This window comes from Ursus arctos, unplaced genomic scaffold, assembly GCF_023065955.2.
Source record: "Ursus arctos isolate Adak ecotype North America unplaced genomic scaffold, UrsArc2.0 scaffold_15, whole genome shotgun sequence".
NCBI classification, from domain to species: domain Eukaryota; kingdom Metazoa; phylum Chordata; class Mammalia; order Carnivora; family Ursidae; genus Ursus; species Ursus arctos.
In genome coordinates, this window is record NW_026622819.1 from 38,594,700 (window position 1) to 38,611,945 (window position 17,246).

The 17,246-nt window shown below is 42.7% G+C and overlaps 1 protein-coding gene across 1 annotated transcript in view; it reads left to right on the forward strand.

The window, feature by feature from the left end:
* SNX18 (sorting nexin 18) overlaps positions 1-9,302 on the forward strand; it is a 32,596-nt gene extending 23,294 nt beyond the window's left edge. The window contains exon 2 of the mRNA XM_026510694.4: positions 2,042-9,302. Within this exon, the coding sequence (XP_026366479.1) occupies positions 2,042-2,295 (254 nt within the window). The 3' untranslated portion in view covers positions 2,296-9,302. The remainder of the gene's footprint in view (positions 1-2,041) is intronic.
* The last annotated feature ends 7,944 nt before the right edge of the window (positions 9,303-17,246 follow it).

The following is a 17,246-nucleotide window of genomic DNA, read 5'->3' on the forward strand; positions in this document are numbered from 1 at the left end:
GTGGCTCAGATGGTTAATGTCTGCCTTCGGCTCAGGTCATGATCCCAGGGTCCTGGGATCAAAGCCCGGCGGCGGGCTCCCTGCTCGGTGGGGAGCCTGCTTCTCCCTCTCCCTCTGCTGTTCCCCCTGCTTGTGCTCTCTCGCTCTGTCAAATAAATAAATAAAATCTTTAAAAAAAATAGTCAAATCACCTGAGTCTTTTCTCTTAACTTCCCATTTTCTGTCAGTCTGTCTGTCTCTATCTTTGCCATTTTATATATTTCATAATTGCATATTCTCAGTCATCTTTTTGCAGAATTTTTCCTTTATTTCTGCCTCATATGCTTTCCTGGTCTTTTGACTGTATTTTTTTGTATATAAGTTGTGAGACTTGTAAATTATAAGAAAGATAAATTTGCTATAAAAATTTCTTTCTCTTTTTTGGGGGAGAGTTCTTTCTCGTTATGAATGACAAGCAGGCAGATTTTATGGCTTCACTAGTCCTTCTAGCAATGGCAGACCGGTGACAAGTGCCCAGTTTCAGAGGGATGGCTTCCTGGTGGGATTGGTCAGGGTGCTTCCTGAAGCCATGTTAATGCAAATGATTTCTCTCTGCAGAGGAGCTACCTGCATCTCTGCTATGGGGTCAAGTGGAAGTCTCTACTGCTGCTCACTTGAAGACCTCATTTAGAATAAAGAAATGAAAATGTACATACATATCTGTGAATGGATGTATAACACTTTTAATTTCTCAGGTCCTTGAGATATGCCCCAAAACGCCCCCCAAAAACAAGCACGCTGTTTACCCCTTAAGGGTTTTATGTAATGCTAGGTTTAACTCTATATTATTTAGAAGATTTGAAGAAATTTAGAAATAGGGCTTTACCCCTTGTGTATTTCACCATTAGCTAAAACTGAGTATTTCTGAACCAGACTTCCTCAGCTTTCCCACCTCCTCCTAAACAGGTTCCCTTCTTTTGTCCCCCTTAGTATCACCATGTTCAAGACTGCCCAGCCAGGTGTCCTGGACATTTCTCTCTCACCTTTCGTCATGGGTTGGTAGAGTAAGTGCTAGATGGAGTCGGGAAATCTGAATTCTTGAGCTGGCCATGTTCAAGTGATTTGAGCTTTATCATCATTTAATTCCAAGAACCCATGAAGATCATCCTTCGTTTCCTACCCCTAAACATCCTTATTAGCTCTCTGTGTCTTTATGTGATGATGCTTTTGGGGGAAGTTATGCCATCATGTGGCACCTGCCAGAGTGACCGTCCCTTTCCTTCCCCCTTGCACACACACTGTGGTGACATTTCTTGACAAGAGGCTGTGGCCCCTCTGGCTTCATTCCTAGGTCATCCCTAGAGCAGACTCAAAACTCCTTGATCCTTACAGCCCCTAAAGAAAAGGTGGCAAATTCTTACTTCATAGGGCTCAGTGCTCCAGGTGGAACATGGATTCGCCCCTTCATTGGCCAACCCCACTGATGGTGGCCTCCCATTGTAGACTGCCATCATTTCCAACACCCCTCCATGACATGGCATGATTTCTAAGACACAAAGTTGGCACTAACTTGTTTCAGAGTACAGTTCTAGAATCTTCTACAAGAATTCTTCAGGGAGACTTTCTGAGGAAGTAGATTTGCACCTTCTTTGGGATAATGTGTTTATGGTTAACTTTCTTATTATATAGGTGTGTGTCATGGCGTCACACCCTTTCTCTTAAGTAAAAAATCACAGTTTCTTGGTTTGTAGTTTAGAGACAGCTCCTTGCAGTTTATGATCTATTCCATATAGTCTCTCTACTTGGAGGAGATAAAACATACTGTCGATACTTGATCACTTGGCAAGTGCTGGTTTTGAGAAGTGAAATCGCAGCAGTGGAGGGTGGGTTTCAGAAACCCTGTCGATTTCTTTGTTTTTTAATAACAGTTACCTCTTTAAGTTCCAAAGGGCTTTAAATAGCTTAGGCAAGTATTTATAATGCTCAAGAGTCTCTTTACTATGTAGCTATGCCACTGGGATACATGCGAATATATATTTAATTAATTTTTTTTTAACTACAGGAGCTCTTACCAAAGTAAAGGAGAGTAGGCGACACGTGGAAGAAGGGAAGATGGAGCTGCAAAAGGCTGATGGCATTCAAGATCGCTGTAACACTATTTCTTTTGCCACTTTGGCCGAAATTCACCACTTCCATCAAATTCGAGTAAGAGACTTTAAATCACAGATGCAGCATTTCTTACAACAGCAAATAATATTTTTCCAAAAAGTGACACAGAAGTTGGAAGAAGCTCTTCACAAATATGATAGTGTTTAATGACTGGACGTTGGGTTGTGGACTTTTTTCAGTTCAAGGATATTTCTACAGCAGAATAAAAACTGCTATCAAAGAGCTATTGCCAACTATCAGTGGTGGTACAAGGATGGTTTTGTGTTCAACTGAAGCTCCGCTGAATATATAATTATGTAGGAAAGAAACAGTTAATATGGTTATATAATAGAAACAGTACCACACATTGTAACTAAATTATACTATGTATGCCTACACTACCATTGTAACTTTTGGAATAATGATTATACTATTTGCCTTATTGCTTTTTGAAGTATGGGTATTTTAGTGCATACTTTGTAGACCTCAAAACCCATGAAGGGTCTCAAAGAAGGTGGCTGGTTAAAAGCCTGCTGTGGATGCCTTTTTACTCTCATAGATTGGGATTACCTAAATTCAACCTATTCTCTGTTTACAAACTCCAACTAGAGCAGCTATGCGACTTTGTGCCTTTAAACTCTTGGTTTTTCATTTCTCCACCCCCCTGTCTTTTTTTTAAGCAACCACAACTTTTCTGATGGAAAGAGTGAAAGGCCAGTGCATATAACGACAAACCTGTTGGTAACCTCATATTGGCGCTGGGGGCGGGGTGGGCGGATCAGCTGTCATCGGTTTGCAGGGTGAGTTTCGGATCCTGATGCACGCCGGTGAGCACAGTGGAGGGAGGCCTGATGCTCATCTTTGAACATGACCTCTATTAGGGAAGAAAACGGTGCCACTCAATTCCCTTAGATGCTGTACTAGCATAGCCTCTTCAGTCAAGTGTCCTGGAAACTTGGTGTGGAGATCGAAACGAACATGTCTTATAACAGAGGAGGAGGAGTCTAATCAGTTGGGGACACAAGCACAGAATCAGTGATGACACACACTTGGTTTTAATTCTTAGGAGGGTTTTCTTTTCTTTTCTTTCTTTTTCTTTTAGCTTGAAGATTTTAATATTCAGTTTTGTTTTGTTTTGTTTTAATGGATCTACACTGTTAACTGATTGAGACTCCACTGTGATTCACTCGTTTACTTAATCAAAAACTTTTCAGGGATGTCTGTAAAATTCAGTGTTATACGTGATTGAAAGTAGTGTTGGTTGATCTAAAGAGGGACCAGAAATAATTTCTACTATTCCAAATGCTGAAGGAAAAAAAAAATTTTGTTTTTTTTTAAATATTGATAAACCCCCAGGACATTTAACCTTAAAAATTATTTTAAATATATTCTTTTATTATTATAAGGGAAATATGAATGGCTGATAAATACCAAAAAGATTCAAAAGCAGCTTAATTTAAAAAGCACAAAGAGATTCTGGCTGAAGATGCCAAAATCTCAATGTTTTTATAGTTGCTGAGCTATAAATAATGTGATTCTTGAGTTTACAGATTTAAAAATTGTCACTGAAAGGTTAAAGTATCTACTGTTTTTATGAAGTCAGACTTATGCTGCCTCAGAAGTCCCTGGATATTGAAATGGCAACACGGAAGTAAAGAGGTCAATTTGAAATATTGGTGAGTCACATTAATTAAAAAAGAAAGGGTCAATTTGCAGACAGTCAAAAAAGAAACGATTATTGAGATAATTACTCAATAGCACATTTACTCTAAAAAATCATCTCATATGGGTTAAGTTTTTATCAGAGTGTCATAATTTTGATCAAAATTTTATACTTTAGGTAACTTAGAGCCAGATTTAACATCATGTGGCTTCGTCTCTACTACAGATACATGGAATTGTAACCAAATATATTGTTCTCTCAAAAGTAACTTCCTCTTGTTGATTGCAAAATACAGTTCTACGAACAAAACCCATATATATATGTTAATTTTATTGCAGAAGTTTGGAGGTTATAATTATAGCATTTAATTTAAGTTTGAGTCTGTATTGGACAGATAAGCACTATGCTTTTCAAATGATTTGAAAATCAGTTTTATTTGCCTCTTTATTTTGATGGTGGTTTGATTTTTTCTTTTTTCTTTTTTTTTTTTTAAGTAAAATCACTAAAGTTGTGCAGTGGTAGCATGGAAATTATCTGGGGTGTCTTTATGATTGTGCTTTAGCCAGGGTGGACATAGCTTAAATTATAAAAACTAAAGATTAAAGTACAAGGAGGTATAAGTTCATGCTGCCTACTTAGAAGAGAACTTTTGTTCTTCATAACTACATAACATTATAATGCCACTGATTCATAAGGGGTTTAAATGAATTCTGTGGGGGTAGGACACCAGAATTATTAGTGTTCATTTTCATCTAAGATCTTTATTTCTCTAACGTTCTTGGTCCTATTGAAACATTTCAGTATACAAACATACTGCAATGTTAATACCCAAGAGAAAAGCCATCATAATGTGTATGCTGGTCATTATGATCAGTGTGGTACAATTTTTTAAAATAAACTATCATGCCCTTCATGCCATTATTTGTCTTTATTTCTGTAATTTGTAATTTTGATATGTGATGTATTTATAACATGAGGGCGTCCACTTGAGCCTGTTTTTTTTTTAATTATCATTACAAACGGACTTGTTGCTGTGCTGTAATTGTCATGCAGCGAGACTGGGTCTGCAGCCATGCATTACAACCCCGTGACGCTCAGGCTGTCGTATCTAAACCTACAGTTTAAACCCAGAACAAGGGGACACATTGGAAAGTGAAACAAAGTCCGTGCACATTGGCTTGGATAGAGTAGTAATTGGGAATAGAGTAGTTTCCTGGGCTTCACTGATAGAGTTGTCATGCGTGTATTCATAACAACATAGCAGATTCTTAAATGCCAGGTTTTAATTGTCTTGTGTTTTGCTGCTGTTCTCATAATTAAGGACTTGAAAAATGTGTCAGTCTGTCAAGTCAAGCATGTAAAATTTATGTATCGACCTTTAAATGTCATTCTTTACCAAGTTCGTTGCTATAGGTGTTTTTTTTCCCCCATTTATGTCTTCATTTCCTCAGAATCAAATACCATGTCTGATACCTTTAAATCAATAAGCATTATCCAATTTTCTCATTTGCAGTCTTATCTTTGACTAACAGAATAAGTAAAATAGGGTATTAGTTATTTATAGACTAAAAGTGTTGAACATTGTTTTATTTCATTCAAATGTTATGATTAGTGCAGATCAGTCATGTTTATCTTTTAAAAAAATAAACCAAGTTTGCTTTATTTCTCAGCTTCAGTGGAATATGATAATTATTTTTTCTCCAGTACTCAAGGAGGCATTTATTTAATGTGAAAGACTTCTATAGAAAAACAGAAGAGGGTGTTCACTCTCCTAAGCTTCCTTCTGCAGTTGCCATAGACATCGTTCATGAAACGAGCTAGTTTGACTAAAGCCATTCAGGTTGTCCCACTGAGTTTCTGCTTATGTTGGTATCTTCCATAACTATGAGGCATAGAACAGTGAATTGTGAGATGTTTTGAAATAATAGCTACTGTGAGTCTAGCACCTGACACATAATAGGTACTTGAGTAAAGTACTTTATACCGTCTCTCTTTGGGTCTGTCGCTGTTGGTTGCCAGAAATCAGACAGCTCAGACCATCCTCATTCAAGCTATAAAAGATCATGGATGGGTATAGGGACCTGGTGAATCCCACACGAGGCCAAAGTCTCATCTGGAACTAAGCTTGCCTTCTAAATGGGGCTTTGTAATCTCTGTCAGCTTCTTTTCTTTATGAATCTGTTTTATTCTTTTTTCCTTTTTTTACCTTCTGTGGCATGGCTTTCTCAGCATCTTCCAGTATGTCTGAAATGGCCCAGACATCTTCTGGTTTCCAGGGTTCCTTAGTTCCCAGGTGTCCTTGGGGGACACCTGACCCAAGCTGGACAAATCAGCTGTGGGTTGGGAGCGGGGTGGGTATGAGATGGAGAGGTTCTCTTAAAGGGTATGTGAGGGAAGAAAGGAAATGGTTGAAACCTCTTAAAATGGACTTCATGTGGTAGTCCTCACAATAAACCTGGAGATTTTATCTCCTGTTTATAGATGAATTAAAAGGATCAGAGATATCTAGTATCTTTTGCCCAAGATTACACAAACTGAGCAATGGAGCAGAGTCAAATGGGGATTTGACTCAAATCTGTGCTAGTTTAAACCAGATTACATTGGATGCCATTTCCCTGCTTCTCAGAAACGCCAGCACCTTTCCCAGGTCCCCACTGCTAGATCGATAGGTATTCTCTTCTGCTTTGTGCCCTGGGCGTGAAGGTGGTGCAAAGGGAAGCTCTGAAAGTCCCCTCTCTGCATTCATTTCTGTTGGGAAAGATGAGAGTCTGTGGTCCTGTCACCATGTCCCCAGCTATTTATGTGCTGCTCTGCTCTGTCTCAATGGGGGAAGCAGGCAAGGTGTAACATTTCCATAGTGATAAGGGAGAGAGGAAATGAAGCAAAACCCAGTGGTTTCCTCTTCTCTCCAACTCCCACCTCCATGCAAATAGAAGTTTTCAGTTGCCGTCAGATGGCCCTGGCAGAACCACAGGACACTAATGTCAAGTTGAATGTTGAATTCCAGTTGGTCAGGGTCACAGTTGGCCATGGCAAGTTCTACTTGGTCACAGAAGCAACAGAAATCCTCATGTAGGGGCGCGCCTGGGTGGCTCAGTCGTTAAGCGTCTGTCTTTGGCTCAAGGGCATGATCCCAGAGTCCTGGGATCGAGCCCTGCATTGGGCTCCCTGCTCCACTGGGAGCCTGCTTCTTTCTCTCCCACTCCCCCTGCTTGTGTTCCCTCTCTTCGCTGGCTGTCTCTCTGTCAAATAAATAAAATCTTAAAAAAAAAAAAGAAAAAAGAAATCCTCATGTAGTAAGCTCTGGGAAGTAAGGTAGACTTCTGGGTAGAGTACAGAAGGATGCTGTGCTAGGGATATAGGAGCAGGAACCTGGAGAAGCCAGCTGGGCATCTGCCTCTGTCCCTGGCCTCTGGGCTGGGGAGCCGTTAATCTGGGATTGGGTCACAGCAAAAGCCTTTCTAGGGATCACTGGCTCCTCCCACTGGGCTCTGTGTCCAGGATGTCCCAATCCCATCATTCCTGCAGCAGAGATGGAGCTCCAATACTGCTATAGCAGCCTGTCTGAAGGACAGGTTCACTTCCTTGGGTGAGCTTGTACCAGAAGACTGATTAGGGCAAGGCCAATTGTCCCTATGAAGCTACCTTCAAAGGGGCTTAGAAACACGTGGTATTCCATTGCTGTGAGTCCCATCAGCCTATCTGGAAATGCTTTCTAACTTGAAAGGGGCCAGATGCATCAGAACTTATTTTAGTAGTGGTTTAAATTTTCAGTCGCTCCAGGAAATGGCTCTCGGGGCTTAATAACTGCTGAGTTGTTGGACTTGTCTGCAAGCACAGTGGGGAAGCTGACCCAGCATTACAGTGAGCAAGGCTGTATGCTGGAACTAGGGGTCACAGCCTCACTTCTCTACTGAGTGACCTCAGACAACTCACCAACCCGCCTCTGAGCCTCCGTTTCCTCAGTGGTAGGACAGGCCTACTTAGATTTTATCGAATTATTGAGAGTGTGAGATTAACCGGAAAGTAAAGTCCTCAATCATTTTGCAGTATTCCCTTTATAAATAACATGGGAAGTGATTTAAAAACAATTCCAGAAGTAGGTACTTAATAAATGATAGCCACATTCCCAAACACTGGGTGACAATGAACTAGTCACTTAATCCCTCTGAGACAGTTTGTCTGCAGGGGGACATAGTATCCCCTTCACAGAAGTCTTGTGAGAACTGAATAACAAATCAAAAGCCCTGAGCCCAAAGCAGGAGTAAGAACAATAAAGATCCTCTGTGATTATGTGAGAAGGGGTAGGATGAAGGATTTAAGCCATAAGAACTTTGTATCAGCTCTGCTGTGGAAAATTAAAGAATCCACGCTTCGGGCCCAGTGAGTCAGGAGATCCTGCTTTCGGCATGGCTCTTCACCTTCTACCTGCTTTGGCTAGCTCTCCCCCGAACCAGCCCGGCCCCAGGTCCAGACACCTCTCCAGGTCCCTGCTCCCAGAACCCTGCACAGCGTCCTCGCGTATTCCTCCTGGAAGCCTCGTACATCACTTCCCAGACTCCAAATTCCTTCTCTTGCGCTTGGGAGGAGCTCACCTCTTCAGAGAGAACCCCTTTCCAATAAGGCTCCCCACTTGGTCTTAAAGAGCCAGCTACCAGTATATTTAGAAAGTGGTCCTGCAGCTCTTACCAGAAATATCTGCAGAAGACAGCTCAGAATTCTGTTTCTGTTCACCAGATTAATGATGATTGTATTGATGTCTGCTGCTTTCACACCTTAAAAATAAGGTACTTGAAGCCCAGGATTAAGAGGGGCAGTATGCTCAGTGTTTAGTATCTTAGCCCTGACCTCCTGCCAATTGCAGATATTTCTAAATGACGGTCACTCTGGGAAGTCGAACTTAATGCCTTTTGGAGTGGCTTTTGGAGTAACCGTGCCCTGAATCAAATCAAATATTGGTGTAGACCAAGTTTGGTTAGACCGCTTGGTTCTGCTTTTGTTCAACCTAGAAGTTTTAGAAAATGCAGTTTTCGATTTTAATGCAAAATGATTCCCTTGAGGAGAAAAATCTTGGAAAAAAATATTGGAGAACAGGTAAGGATTTAGCAAGTTAGCTTCAGCTTTAAACTGATGATGTTTCAGTGTATCTGTTGGTATACGTCCACATCTAGCTTTGATCATTTTTTATCACCTGGCCCATTTGTGGACTCTCTTGTGAGCCAACTGGAGTAGCAAGTGCCAGTTACATATTTGGTACAAGCTGCAACTGGGCATACCATCAAGTCCGTGAGCCTGTGTTCTTTATCTGAACCAGCGTACTCACAGGGAAGGTGAAACCTGTACTCCCAGAAAAAGGGCCTTCTTGAAAAATGTTGCTTTTTAATGGCTCCTGTTCTGGAATCCATGGAAAGAAAATTTGACCTTTTAGGTGCGCATGCTGACAGGTGATTTCATGATAAATTGCACAGTTATCTGAAGGATTAAAAACTGTAGGTGTCATTAAAAAAAAAAAGACAAGAAAGCTCTTTATATAGCAATATGGAATTTTCCCAAGGGGAATAAAAGGGGGCAGAACTATTTTATATGCTATACTTTAAAAGAGAAAATAAATATATTTCCTTATATATTCATAGGTTATTTCTGTAAGTAGATGGGAACAGTTGGTAACAAGGTAACGTTTGCTTTGGGGTCTGGGAACTGGGTGGCTGGGGAACGGGGGTGGGAGGAAGATTTTTATTGTATACCTTTTTATCTTTTGAATTTGAATGTATTTTCCATTTAAAAAATAAAAATAAAATTAAAGATAACTAAAGATGAATTTTAAAATTGATAGAGGCACTACCGGAAAAAAAAAATGTAGGAAGGAGGGTGGACTCCAGCTCTGTGCCAACCCCTCTGAGACCTGGAAAAAATTGTACAAGCGTAGAAGGAACAATCTTGTACGGACAATGGACTCACAATAATGACCAAGTCAGTTTTCATTGTGTCACTCCTTGTTGAAATGCCGCAGCGTTAGGACGTGTGCTGTTCAGGAGAACATATACAGTAGACCGTAAAGGGAGAGATGACCAAACCATAGTCCATTGTCCTCTGTGGTAACCCCTCATCTTCCTCCCTGTCCTGGGAAGCCTCCCACCATGCTCCAATCCCAGTGTCTCACGCTTTGCCTACACCCCTATCACTTTGGTGATGGCATTTAGCAGCTAGATAGACCATCCACAGATGTGGGCTGACATCTACTTCTTAATCCCACCACTTAGACATCGAGTGTTCCTCAAAGCTCTAGATTGGATACTGTTACCTGCCATCACCCACATTATTTGATCTACACAGCTCTCCTGCAAGACCATTTTACAAACAAGGAAACAGTCCTCAGTGGCCACTCGGCCAGAAAGAGGCAGCACTGGGATTTGAACCCAGGTCCCCTGACTCCACAGCGCGTCACCAGCCAGCCCACAACCTACTCGAGAATGCAGGGCGAAGCGCTGGACCCATGAGGAGGTGGTGTGGTAGTCTCCCTGCGGACAAGCCCTGCCCCTGCCTTTCTCCTCCTTGGGAGATGCTGGGCGTCGGCGGTAAGGACAGGAAAACTGTAGTTTGGAGAACTGTGACTCACCAGGTTTCTGAATAACACGGAACTTCACCTTCTGAAAGCACGGAATGCCAAACGCTAGGCCTGCGCGCCCGCACTATCAGCACAAGCGGTGGGGCTGCTCCTGGGGCAGTTGCCACAGACAGCCCTCTGTTGTGCCTGCAGGGGCCGGAGGCGGCGGCCGCAGGAGGGGACAGCAGCCGGGCCAGCCACAGTGCCGCCTTTGTTCCGCGGCGGGGCTGCTCCTGTGGCAGCGACGCGACCCGTGGCAGCACCTCACGCCCTCCCCAGCCATTTGGGAACGGCTTCTGTTTGGACTGTCAGATCCCCGTAGGCCAGGTGACTCCTGTCTGCTCCCCCTGGACACAGCCGGCGGGGTCTGAACGAGAAGCGCAAGCCAGGCTGCGGGAGTCACGGGAAGGCTGGCCTCGGAGCAGGCGGCCGGGGCCTCTCACGGTCAAGACCGGGAACTCACCGCCCTCAGAGCTGTTTGCCGTCTGAAGCCCTGAATGAGATGAACAAGTGACAAATTGCCATGCTGGTTCTTTTACAACGTCATGACAGAAACCTTGAATGGGACCAGGCTACGTGTCTTCTGACCGGCATATTTTCTCCTACTTTGCCTCGTGGGAGACCCAATCATCATCAAAAGGTTGAAAGGTTGCTATGGAAAAGGTAGTTACCCAGCATCAACTCACATTCGAGGCATTTAGCTTCAAGAGCTGGACGAAGCCACCGGCACAGCAGAGACACCCTAGACACTTGGGTTGATTACTTTGTTCATTTGTCAACAAATATTTATTGAATTCCTAATTTCCAGGCATTGGTCTAAGCACTAGGAATACAGCAGTGAACAAAACCAAGCCACATCCCTGCCCTCATGAATGTATATTCCAATGGGAGGAGATATAATATTCAAATTAGTGAAATATATACTATATAGGTGGTGATAAGGGATGTGGGGAAAAATAAAGTGGGGAAGGGGGGTATGAGTAGTAAGGGGTGGGAGAATTTGTTATTTTAAGTAAAGTGGCCAGAACAAGCCTCCAACCTGAAGTAAAGACCCGAAGGACTCAAGTGTTGAGCCATGTGAATACCCAGGGGAAGAACATTCTAGAACACTAACAGCAAGTGCAAAGGCCCTGAGGCAGGAGAGCTTACCTGGCATGTTAGAAGCCCATCAGGGAGGTGGGATGGGATGGGATGGAAGTGGAAATGAGGTGTGGGGGGTAGAGGGTAGAGGTGGTGGTGGTACAGGGCTGAGCAGGAAGAGATGACTCCTAGAGGTGGGGAGATCCAGGTCATAGAAGGCCATATATAGGCTATTATAAGGACTTTGACTTTTTCTCTGAGATGGGGAGCCCGTGGAGGGTTTGGGCAGAAAGAAAAGCATGAGTTACCTCATGTTGTAACAGGGTCACTTTGGCGATCTATGGGGTTAGAAAAGGCAGAAACAGGGAGACCAGTTAGGAGACTTCCTGATAATCCAGGTATAATGGGGGCCCACACTAAGGTGGAAGCAGTGGAGGCTGAGGATAGTCAGGTTGAGTTCCTTGACTAGGGCACCGTGTCCCCAGCGTGGAGCTTAGCAAGCCCAAGAACAAGCAGTGTCTTCCTTTGTTTTCTATGCCTCCACGGCTGACGATTGCCCTTTTGATGGATAACTTTTTCCTTTATAGTTAAATGGTCTATCTTGCTGCGATTCAAGAGCCATTTGTTCTTAGAGTGACTCTTCTGATCTATTAAATATTGATTTTATAACTCAGCTCTCAGAGAATACTCTTAAGTTCTTAGGGGCTACCTCATCCCTGCCCCCGGGTACAGTAGCCCGACTAGAGAGGTCTGACACAGAAAACTGACTTCCAAAGTTCTGGGGACGCATATCCATATTTTAGCAGGAGATTGGCCATCCTGGTTACGGCCTGAGAATCTTTTCTTTCTCTCAGCGCAGTTCTGTCTGCCTGGTTGCCGTGGTGGCTCCCTCTGACCAGAGCTGGGATCTCCAACAGGGGTTGAGGGCCCAGCAGGTGTCTCTCCATCCACCTGGGGACCTCATAACTCTCTGCTCAGGATGCTGCCACACAACGTCTGCAGACTGAATGGGCAAACTTTATCAGACTGTTCTTTTGGATTCCTTCCCCCTCCCTTAATGTACAAACATCTATCTGGTCTGTTGCTCTTGGTGGTTGGGCCTTTATTGTGCCCTGTGCTCTGCCTGCTGGCCAGGGTGCCTGTTCTCTACTCCCCAGTCTGTCCTCAGTGAGACTTTTTATTGAAACTTCCTTTTGCTCCCATTTGATTTTTTTTTTAACCATTGTTCGTCTTTTCACAAATATCTGCAAACGAGTTAATAAAACTTGAGAGGACTCCTTTGCCAGGCTCTCCTACTTGCAGGTGTGGTATTTTTCAGCCCTAGCTTTACATTAGCATCAGCTGAGAAACTTCCAAAACTATGAAGATGCCTGGACCACACTCTAAACCAACTGAATCAGAAGCTAGAGACTGGGGCACAGGCTTCGGTATGTTTTATTTTTTATTTTATTTTATTTTTATTTTTTTAAAGATTTTTTTTATTTGACACAGAGACAGCAGGTGAGAGAGAGACAAGCAGGGCGAGTGGGAGAGGAAGAAGCAGGCTCCCAGGAGAGGAGCCCGATGTGGGGCTCAATCCCAGAACGCCGGGATCACGCCCTGAGCCGAAGGCAGACGCTTAATGACTGAGCCACCCAGGTGCCCCCAGGCTTCGGTATGTTTTAAAAGCCTCCCCTGCCCTCCGCACCCAAAGATTCTGAGGATTTTGAATAATTGCTTTCATTCTTAAAGGCAGTATAAACAGGGCCTAGCACCGGCAGGCTGTTGAGGCTGCTCATTCTCTAAGGCGCTCAAAGGTTCTCTCTTGTCTCAGTGAGGTTTTATGGAGAGTCAGAGAGAGTCAGTGAAGGGATTGAAAGAAGAAAACATTCATTATATAAATTCTAATGTCTGCTCCATTACCAGAACACATGGCCTGCAATGAACGATGAATTAATATAATTTTAGTCTGTAATCCATTTGAAAAGCACAACTTTATTTCATTGTATTTTGTGTGTGTTAAGAGCAGTGATCTGTTAAATATAAATAATGAAAATATACCACGAAATGTTTTTCATTCTTTAATGCATCGAGGTTTTAAAGAACCGGAAGTGGTTCCAGCCTGCCTGGGGCTGAGGGGCTCCTCTGGGGAGCAGCCAGGGCCTGAAGGAACGAGTATGGGGCGGCAACTCCCGGGAGCCAGATCTTCCTTTTCTGGCCCTGAGACTCTGGGCAGATCCCTTCATCCTCTCCGGCAAGGAAGGTTTCATAATTCTATTATGAAGGTGTGGAAACAGGTTCTGAGAACGTAAAACAGTTAATTCTGTAAACGTCTTTGTGTAGCATTTTTGAATTGACTGGTTTTCTCCTGTGCCACCCCACCCACACACCACACTGGACATCATGCCAGCTAGCCTTTTGTAAGCTGTTTCCTCCGCCAGTAAGGCCTTCCAAGTCTTCTTTGTCTGGCTGAATCCCACTCCTCCTTTGGGACTGGGTTCAGGCATTTCCTCCTCCTGGCAGCTCTCCCTGTCCCGCCTTCCTACCCTGACTTAGTGAGGTACCCCTCCCTGTGCTCCCAATGTGCCCATGCTTCCCTCTGCTTTGGCCTTTCCTGCATTTCATAGAATTCTCGTGCCTGCTTCTCCTTCTCTGCTCAGTCAGCTTCTTTTCTCTGTGCCTACCCCTGGTTGGTACAGTGCTTGGCATATTTATAGATTTATTTTCAGAAAGATATAAGACTGGGTGACCCAAAGGTACTACTGTCTCCGTGTTGTTATACTTACGGTGCATTTACAAGCAGGACAATCTATGAACTGGAACTTCTTTGCTGTATTTTCCCTCTCTTTTATTTTAAATTGATTGGCAAGCCCTTGCCAAAACCAGAGAGAGGTTACCTCCAGCAGCTCTCTCTCTGGTCTAGAAACTTTCACATCCATGGTAATGACACACGTTTTATCAGGCTTTTATTGATGGGCTCTAGGTTGCTTACAGATTTTGTAACAAATGATGCTGCTCTGAACATCTGCAGTCATTGTGTTAGTTTCCTATTGTTGCTGTAACAAATTATCGTGAACCTGGTGGCTTCAAACAACACAAATGTATAACCTTCCAGTTCTGGAAGTCAGAAATCCAAAACAGATTTCATTGAGCTAAAATCAAGGTGTTGGCAGGGCTGCATTTGGCTCTGGAGGCTCTTGAGAGAATCCTTTTTCTTGCCTTTTTTAGCTTCTAAAGGCCGCTACATCCCTTGGCTTCTGGCTCCCTTCCACCTTAAAAAACCAGCAAATGTTGGTTGAGTCTTTTCACACTAACCTTGAATCACTCCTACGCTGACTCTTCTGCCTTCTTTATCCATATTTAAATGACCCTCCGGGTTGCATTGGACCCGCCTGATATAATCTTATATTAAGGTCAGCTGATTAGCGGCCTTAATTCTATCTGCAAACTTTATTACTCCCTGTCAGCAACATGACCTGTGGTTTCTCAGGTTCTGGGGATTAGGACGTAGACATTTCTAGGGAACCATTATTCAGTTTGCCACAGTCCTATATCTTTGAACATTTATATGATCATCTCTGTGGAATAAATTAATGAGAAACTTGCAGAGTTGTGGAGAGGGGGAGAATGCACAAAAATTTTAATTGCCCTCTTAAAGGTTTATATTTCTATTAGCACGTGTATTCAAGCCCCTATTTCTTCTCACCCTGACCAATTCTGAATGTTTTAATGTTTAAAATCTTTGCCAATCCTGCTGTTAAAACTCAATTAATACTATAGAATTTGAAAACTAAACAAATCTAACGCATGTTGACATTAAGAAGCTGATGGGACACAGATGTGTCCATGATCCAAAAGTTCATCTTTTTTGCATTCTCTAAGTACCATCAGCTGATGAATAAAGATGTGGCACAGAATCACCAGTAAGGGAAATACCCTGTGATGAATATTTTCTTGCTAGCAGTTCATAGATTTATTAATTAGTCCATTAGTAGCTATCACACTCTTAATGCATGCCAGGGACCACCTGACCTCTAGGAATTTACAAGCAGTAAAAGGGGTAAGTCACAAGTGATGGCAGGTGATTTGAGAATTGACTGTACTTGGGTAAAATCCATCCATGCAACTCACATGATCTAGGTCATAATGGATCACCTTTATTTTTGACAACTTCATGCTTTTACCTAGTTAGGAATCATGCAGTATTGCAATATAACATACAGTTGCCAAAACCTCTCTGAGCGTAAAAATTTGTCAAGTCATGGGAAGTGATCTAAAAAACTGATTATCTGAAATAAGCTGGTCACAAAAAGGCAAATTCCACTCATATGAGGGACCTAGCGTGGTGAAATTCACAAAGAGAAAATAGAATGTTGGCTGCTAAGGGCTGGGGAGAGGGGGAGATAGGAGCTGGCTGATGGGTAGAGCATTCCAGTTTTGCAAGATGAAAACAGTTCTGGAGTTTGGTTGCACAGCAGTGGGAATGTACTTAATATTACTAAACTGTACACTCAAAAAGGAACGAAATGGCAAATTTTATGTCATTTATGTTTTACCACAATTTAAAGAAAAATCTAAAAAAACAAAAACAAAAATCAGTTATCTACTAAGCAGTCATGGGGAGGAAGTTACCACAAACATTTATTGGGTGCCAAGCATCATCTCATTTAATCCTCACAACCACCCTGGGTGGTAGGTGTAATTGACACTATGTTGCAGGTGAAGAAACTAAGCGACTTGCCCAGAGTCGCGCAAACTGGGATTTGAGCCCAATTTGTCTTTCTTCTGCATCCTCATGCCTGACAATTAAAGGTTGCATGTGTGAGATGAATGTGATTTCCATCAAGCACCATCCTAAGTATTCTCTAAAGTAGAAATGCTCTTATTAAAAATGACACAAGGACACAATTACTTAACTAGGATATAAAATTCCTAGAAACATGCATTGGCTTCTCCAGCTAAGGTTTATCTTATTAAATAATTAGAGCTTTAACTTCCTCCCCCCTGACCCCTCTACCCTCTTTTCTCATTCTTTGTTTCTTTCATTATTAATGTCTGCATCATGGTCACACAGAACAGTACAATCCATGCTGAGGTAACATAATTAAATTTGTTCCTGCCTGTACCATTCTTTCATTCAGAGAAGGCTGGGAAAGATCTGTAAGGGACAAAGGACAGGTCCCGCCCGTCCCCGCTCTGACACAGGCCCTCAATGATGTCACATAAAAAGTCATTTCCTGCTTGGTCCTTATCTGTAATGCTGACCAAATTAATAGCTTTACTTCCTTTACTTGTGTGTAATGGAATTTGGAAATAAAAGTAAAATCACTTCCTATTGGGGTTTATACTTAAGTCCTTTAAAGTTCATGTACTTGGATGATTTTGTGTCTCTGGAGACCATGAGGTTGAAAAGGAACAAGCCATAAACTATGCCACACTGAAATTCAGGGACGGTCATGGTTTACCTACTATCCATGTTCTGGTGAATGTCTTTCCAACTCCCCAACCTGCTGAAGATTTGCAAGGATTTAAGACCTGACTCATCCAAGCAGGGAGGTTTTAAAAGTAATTAAAAAGGGTGGCTGTTGTTGTAAAGTGAATCACCCACGTGGCTCTTTGAAGATGTCCTCTGCAGCACAGGGCAATGATGGGAGCACCGGACTTAGAGTCCCCTTTTGGCAAGAGAATCTGGAGCTGATTAACCCAAAGGGAGGCCATGGCATCGAGTGACAAAGCACGTATGTGAAAATGTAAACTGTCAAGCATATTCCCTCAGGGTCCCTGCTCCATAAG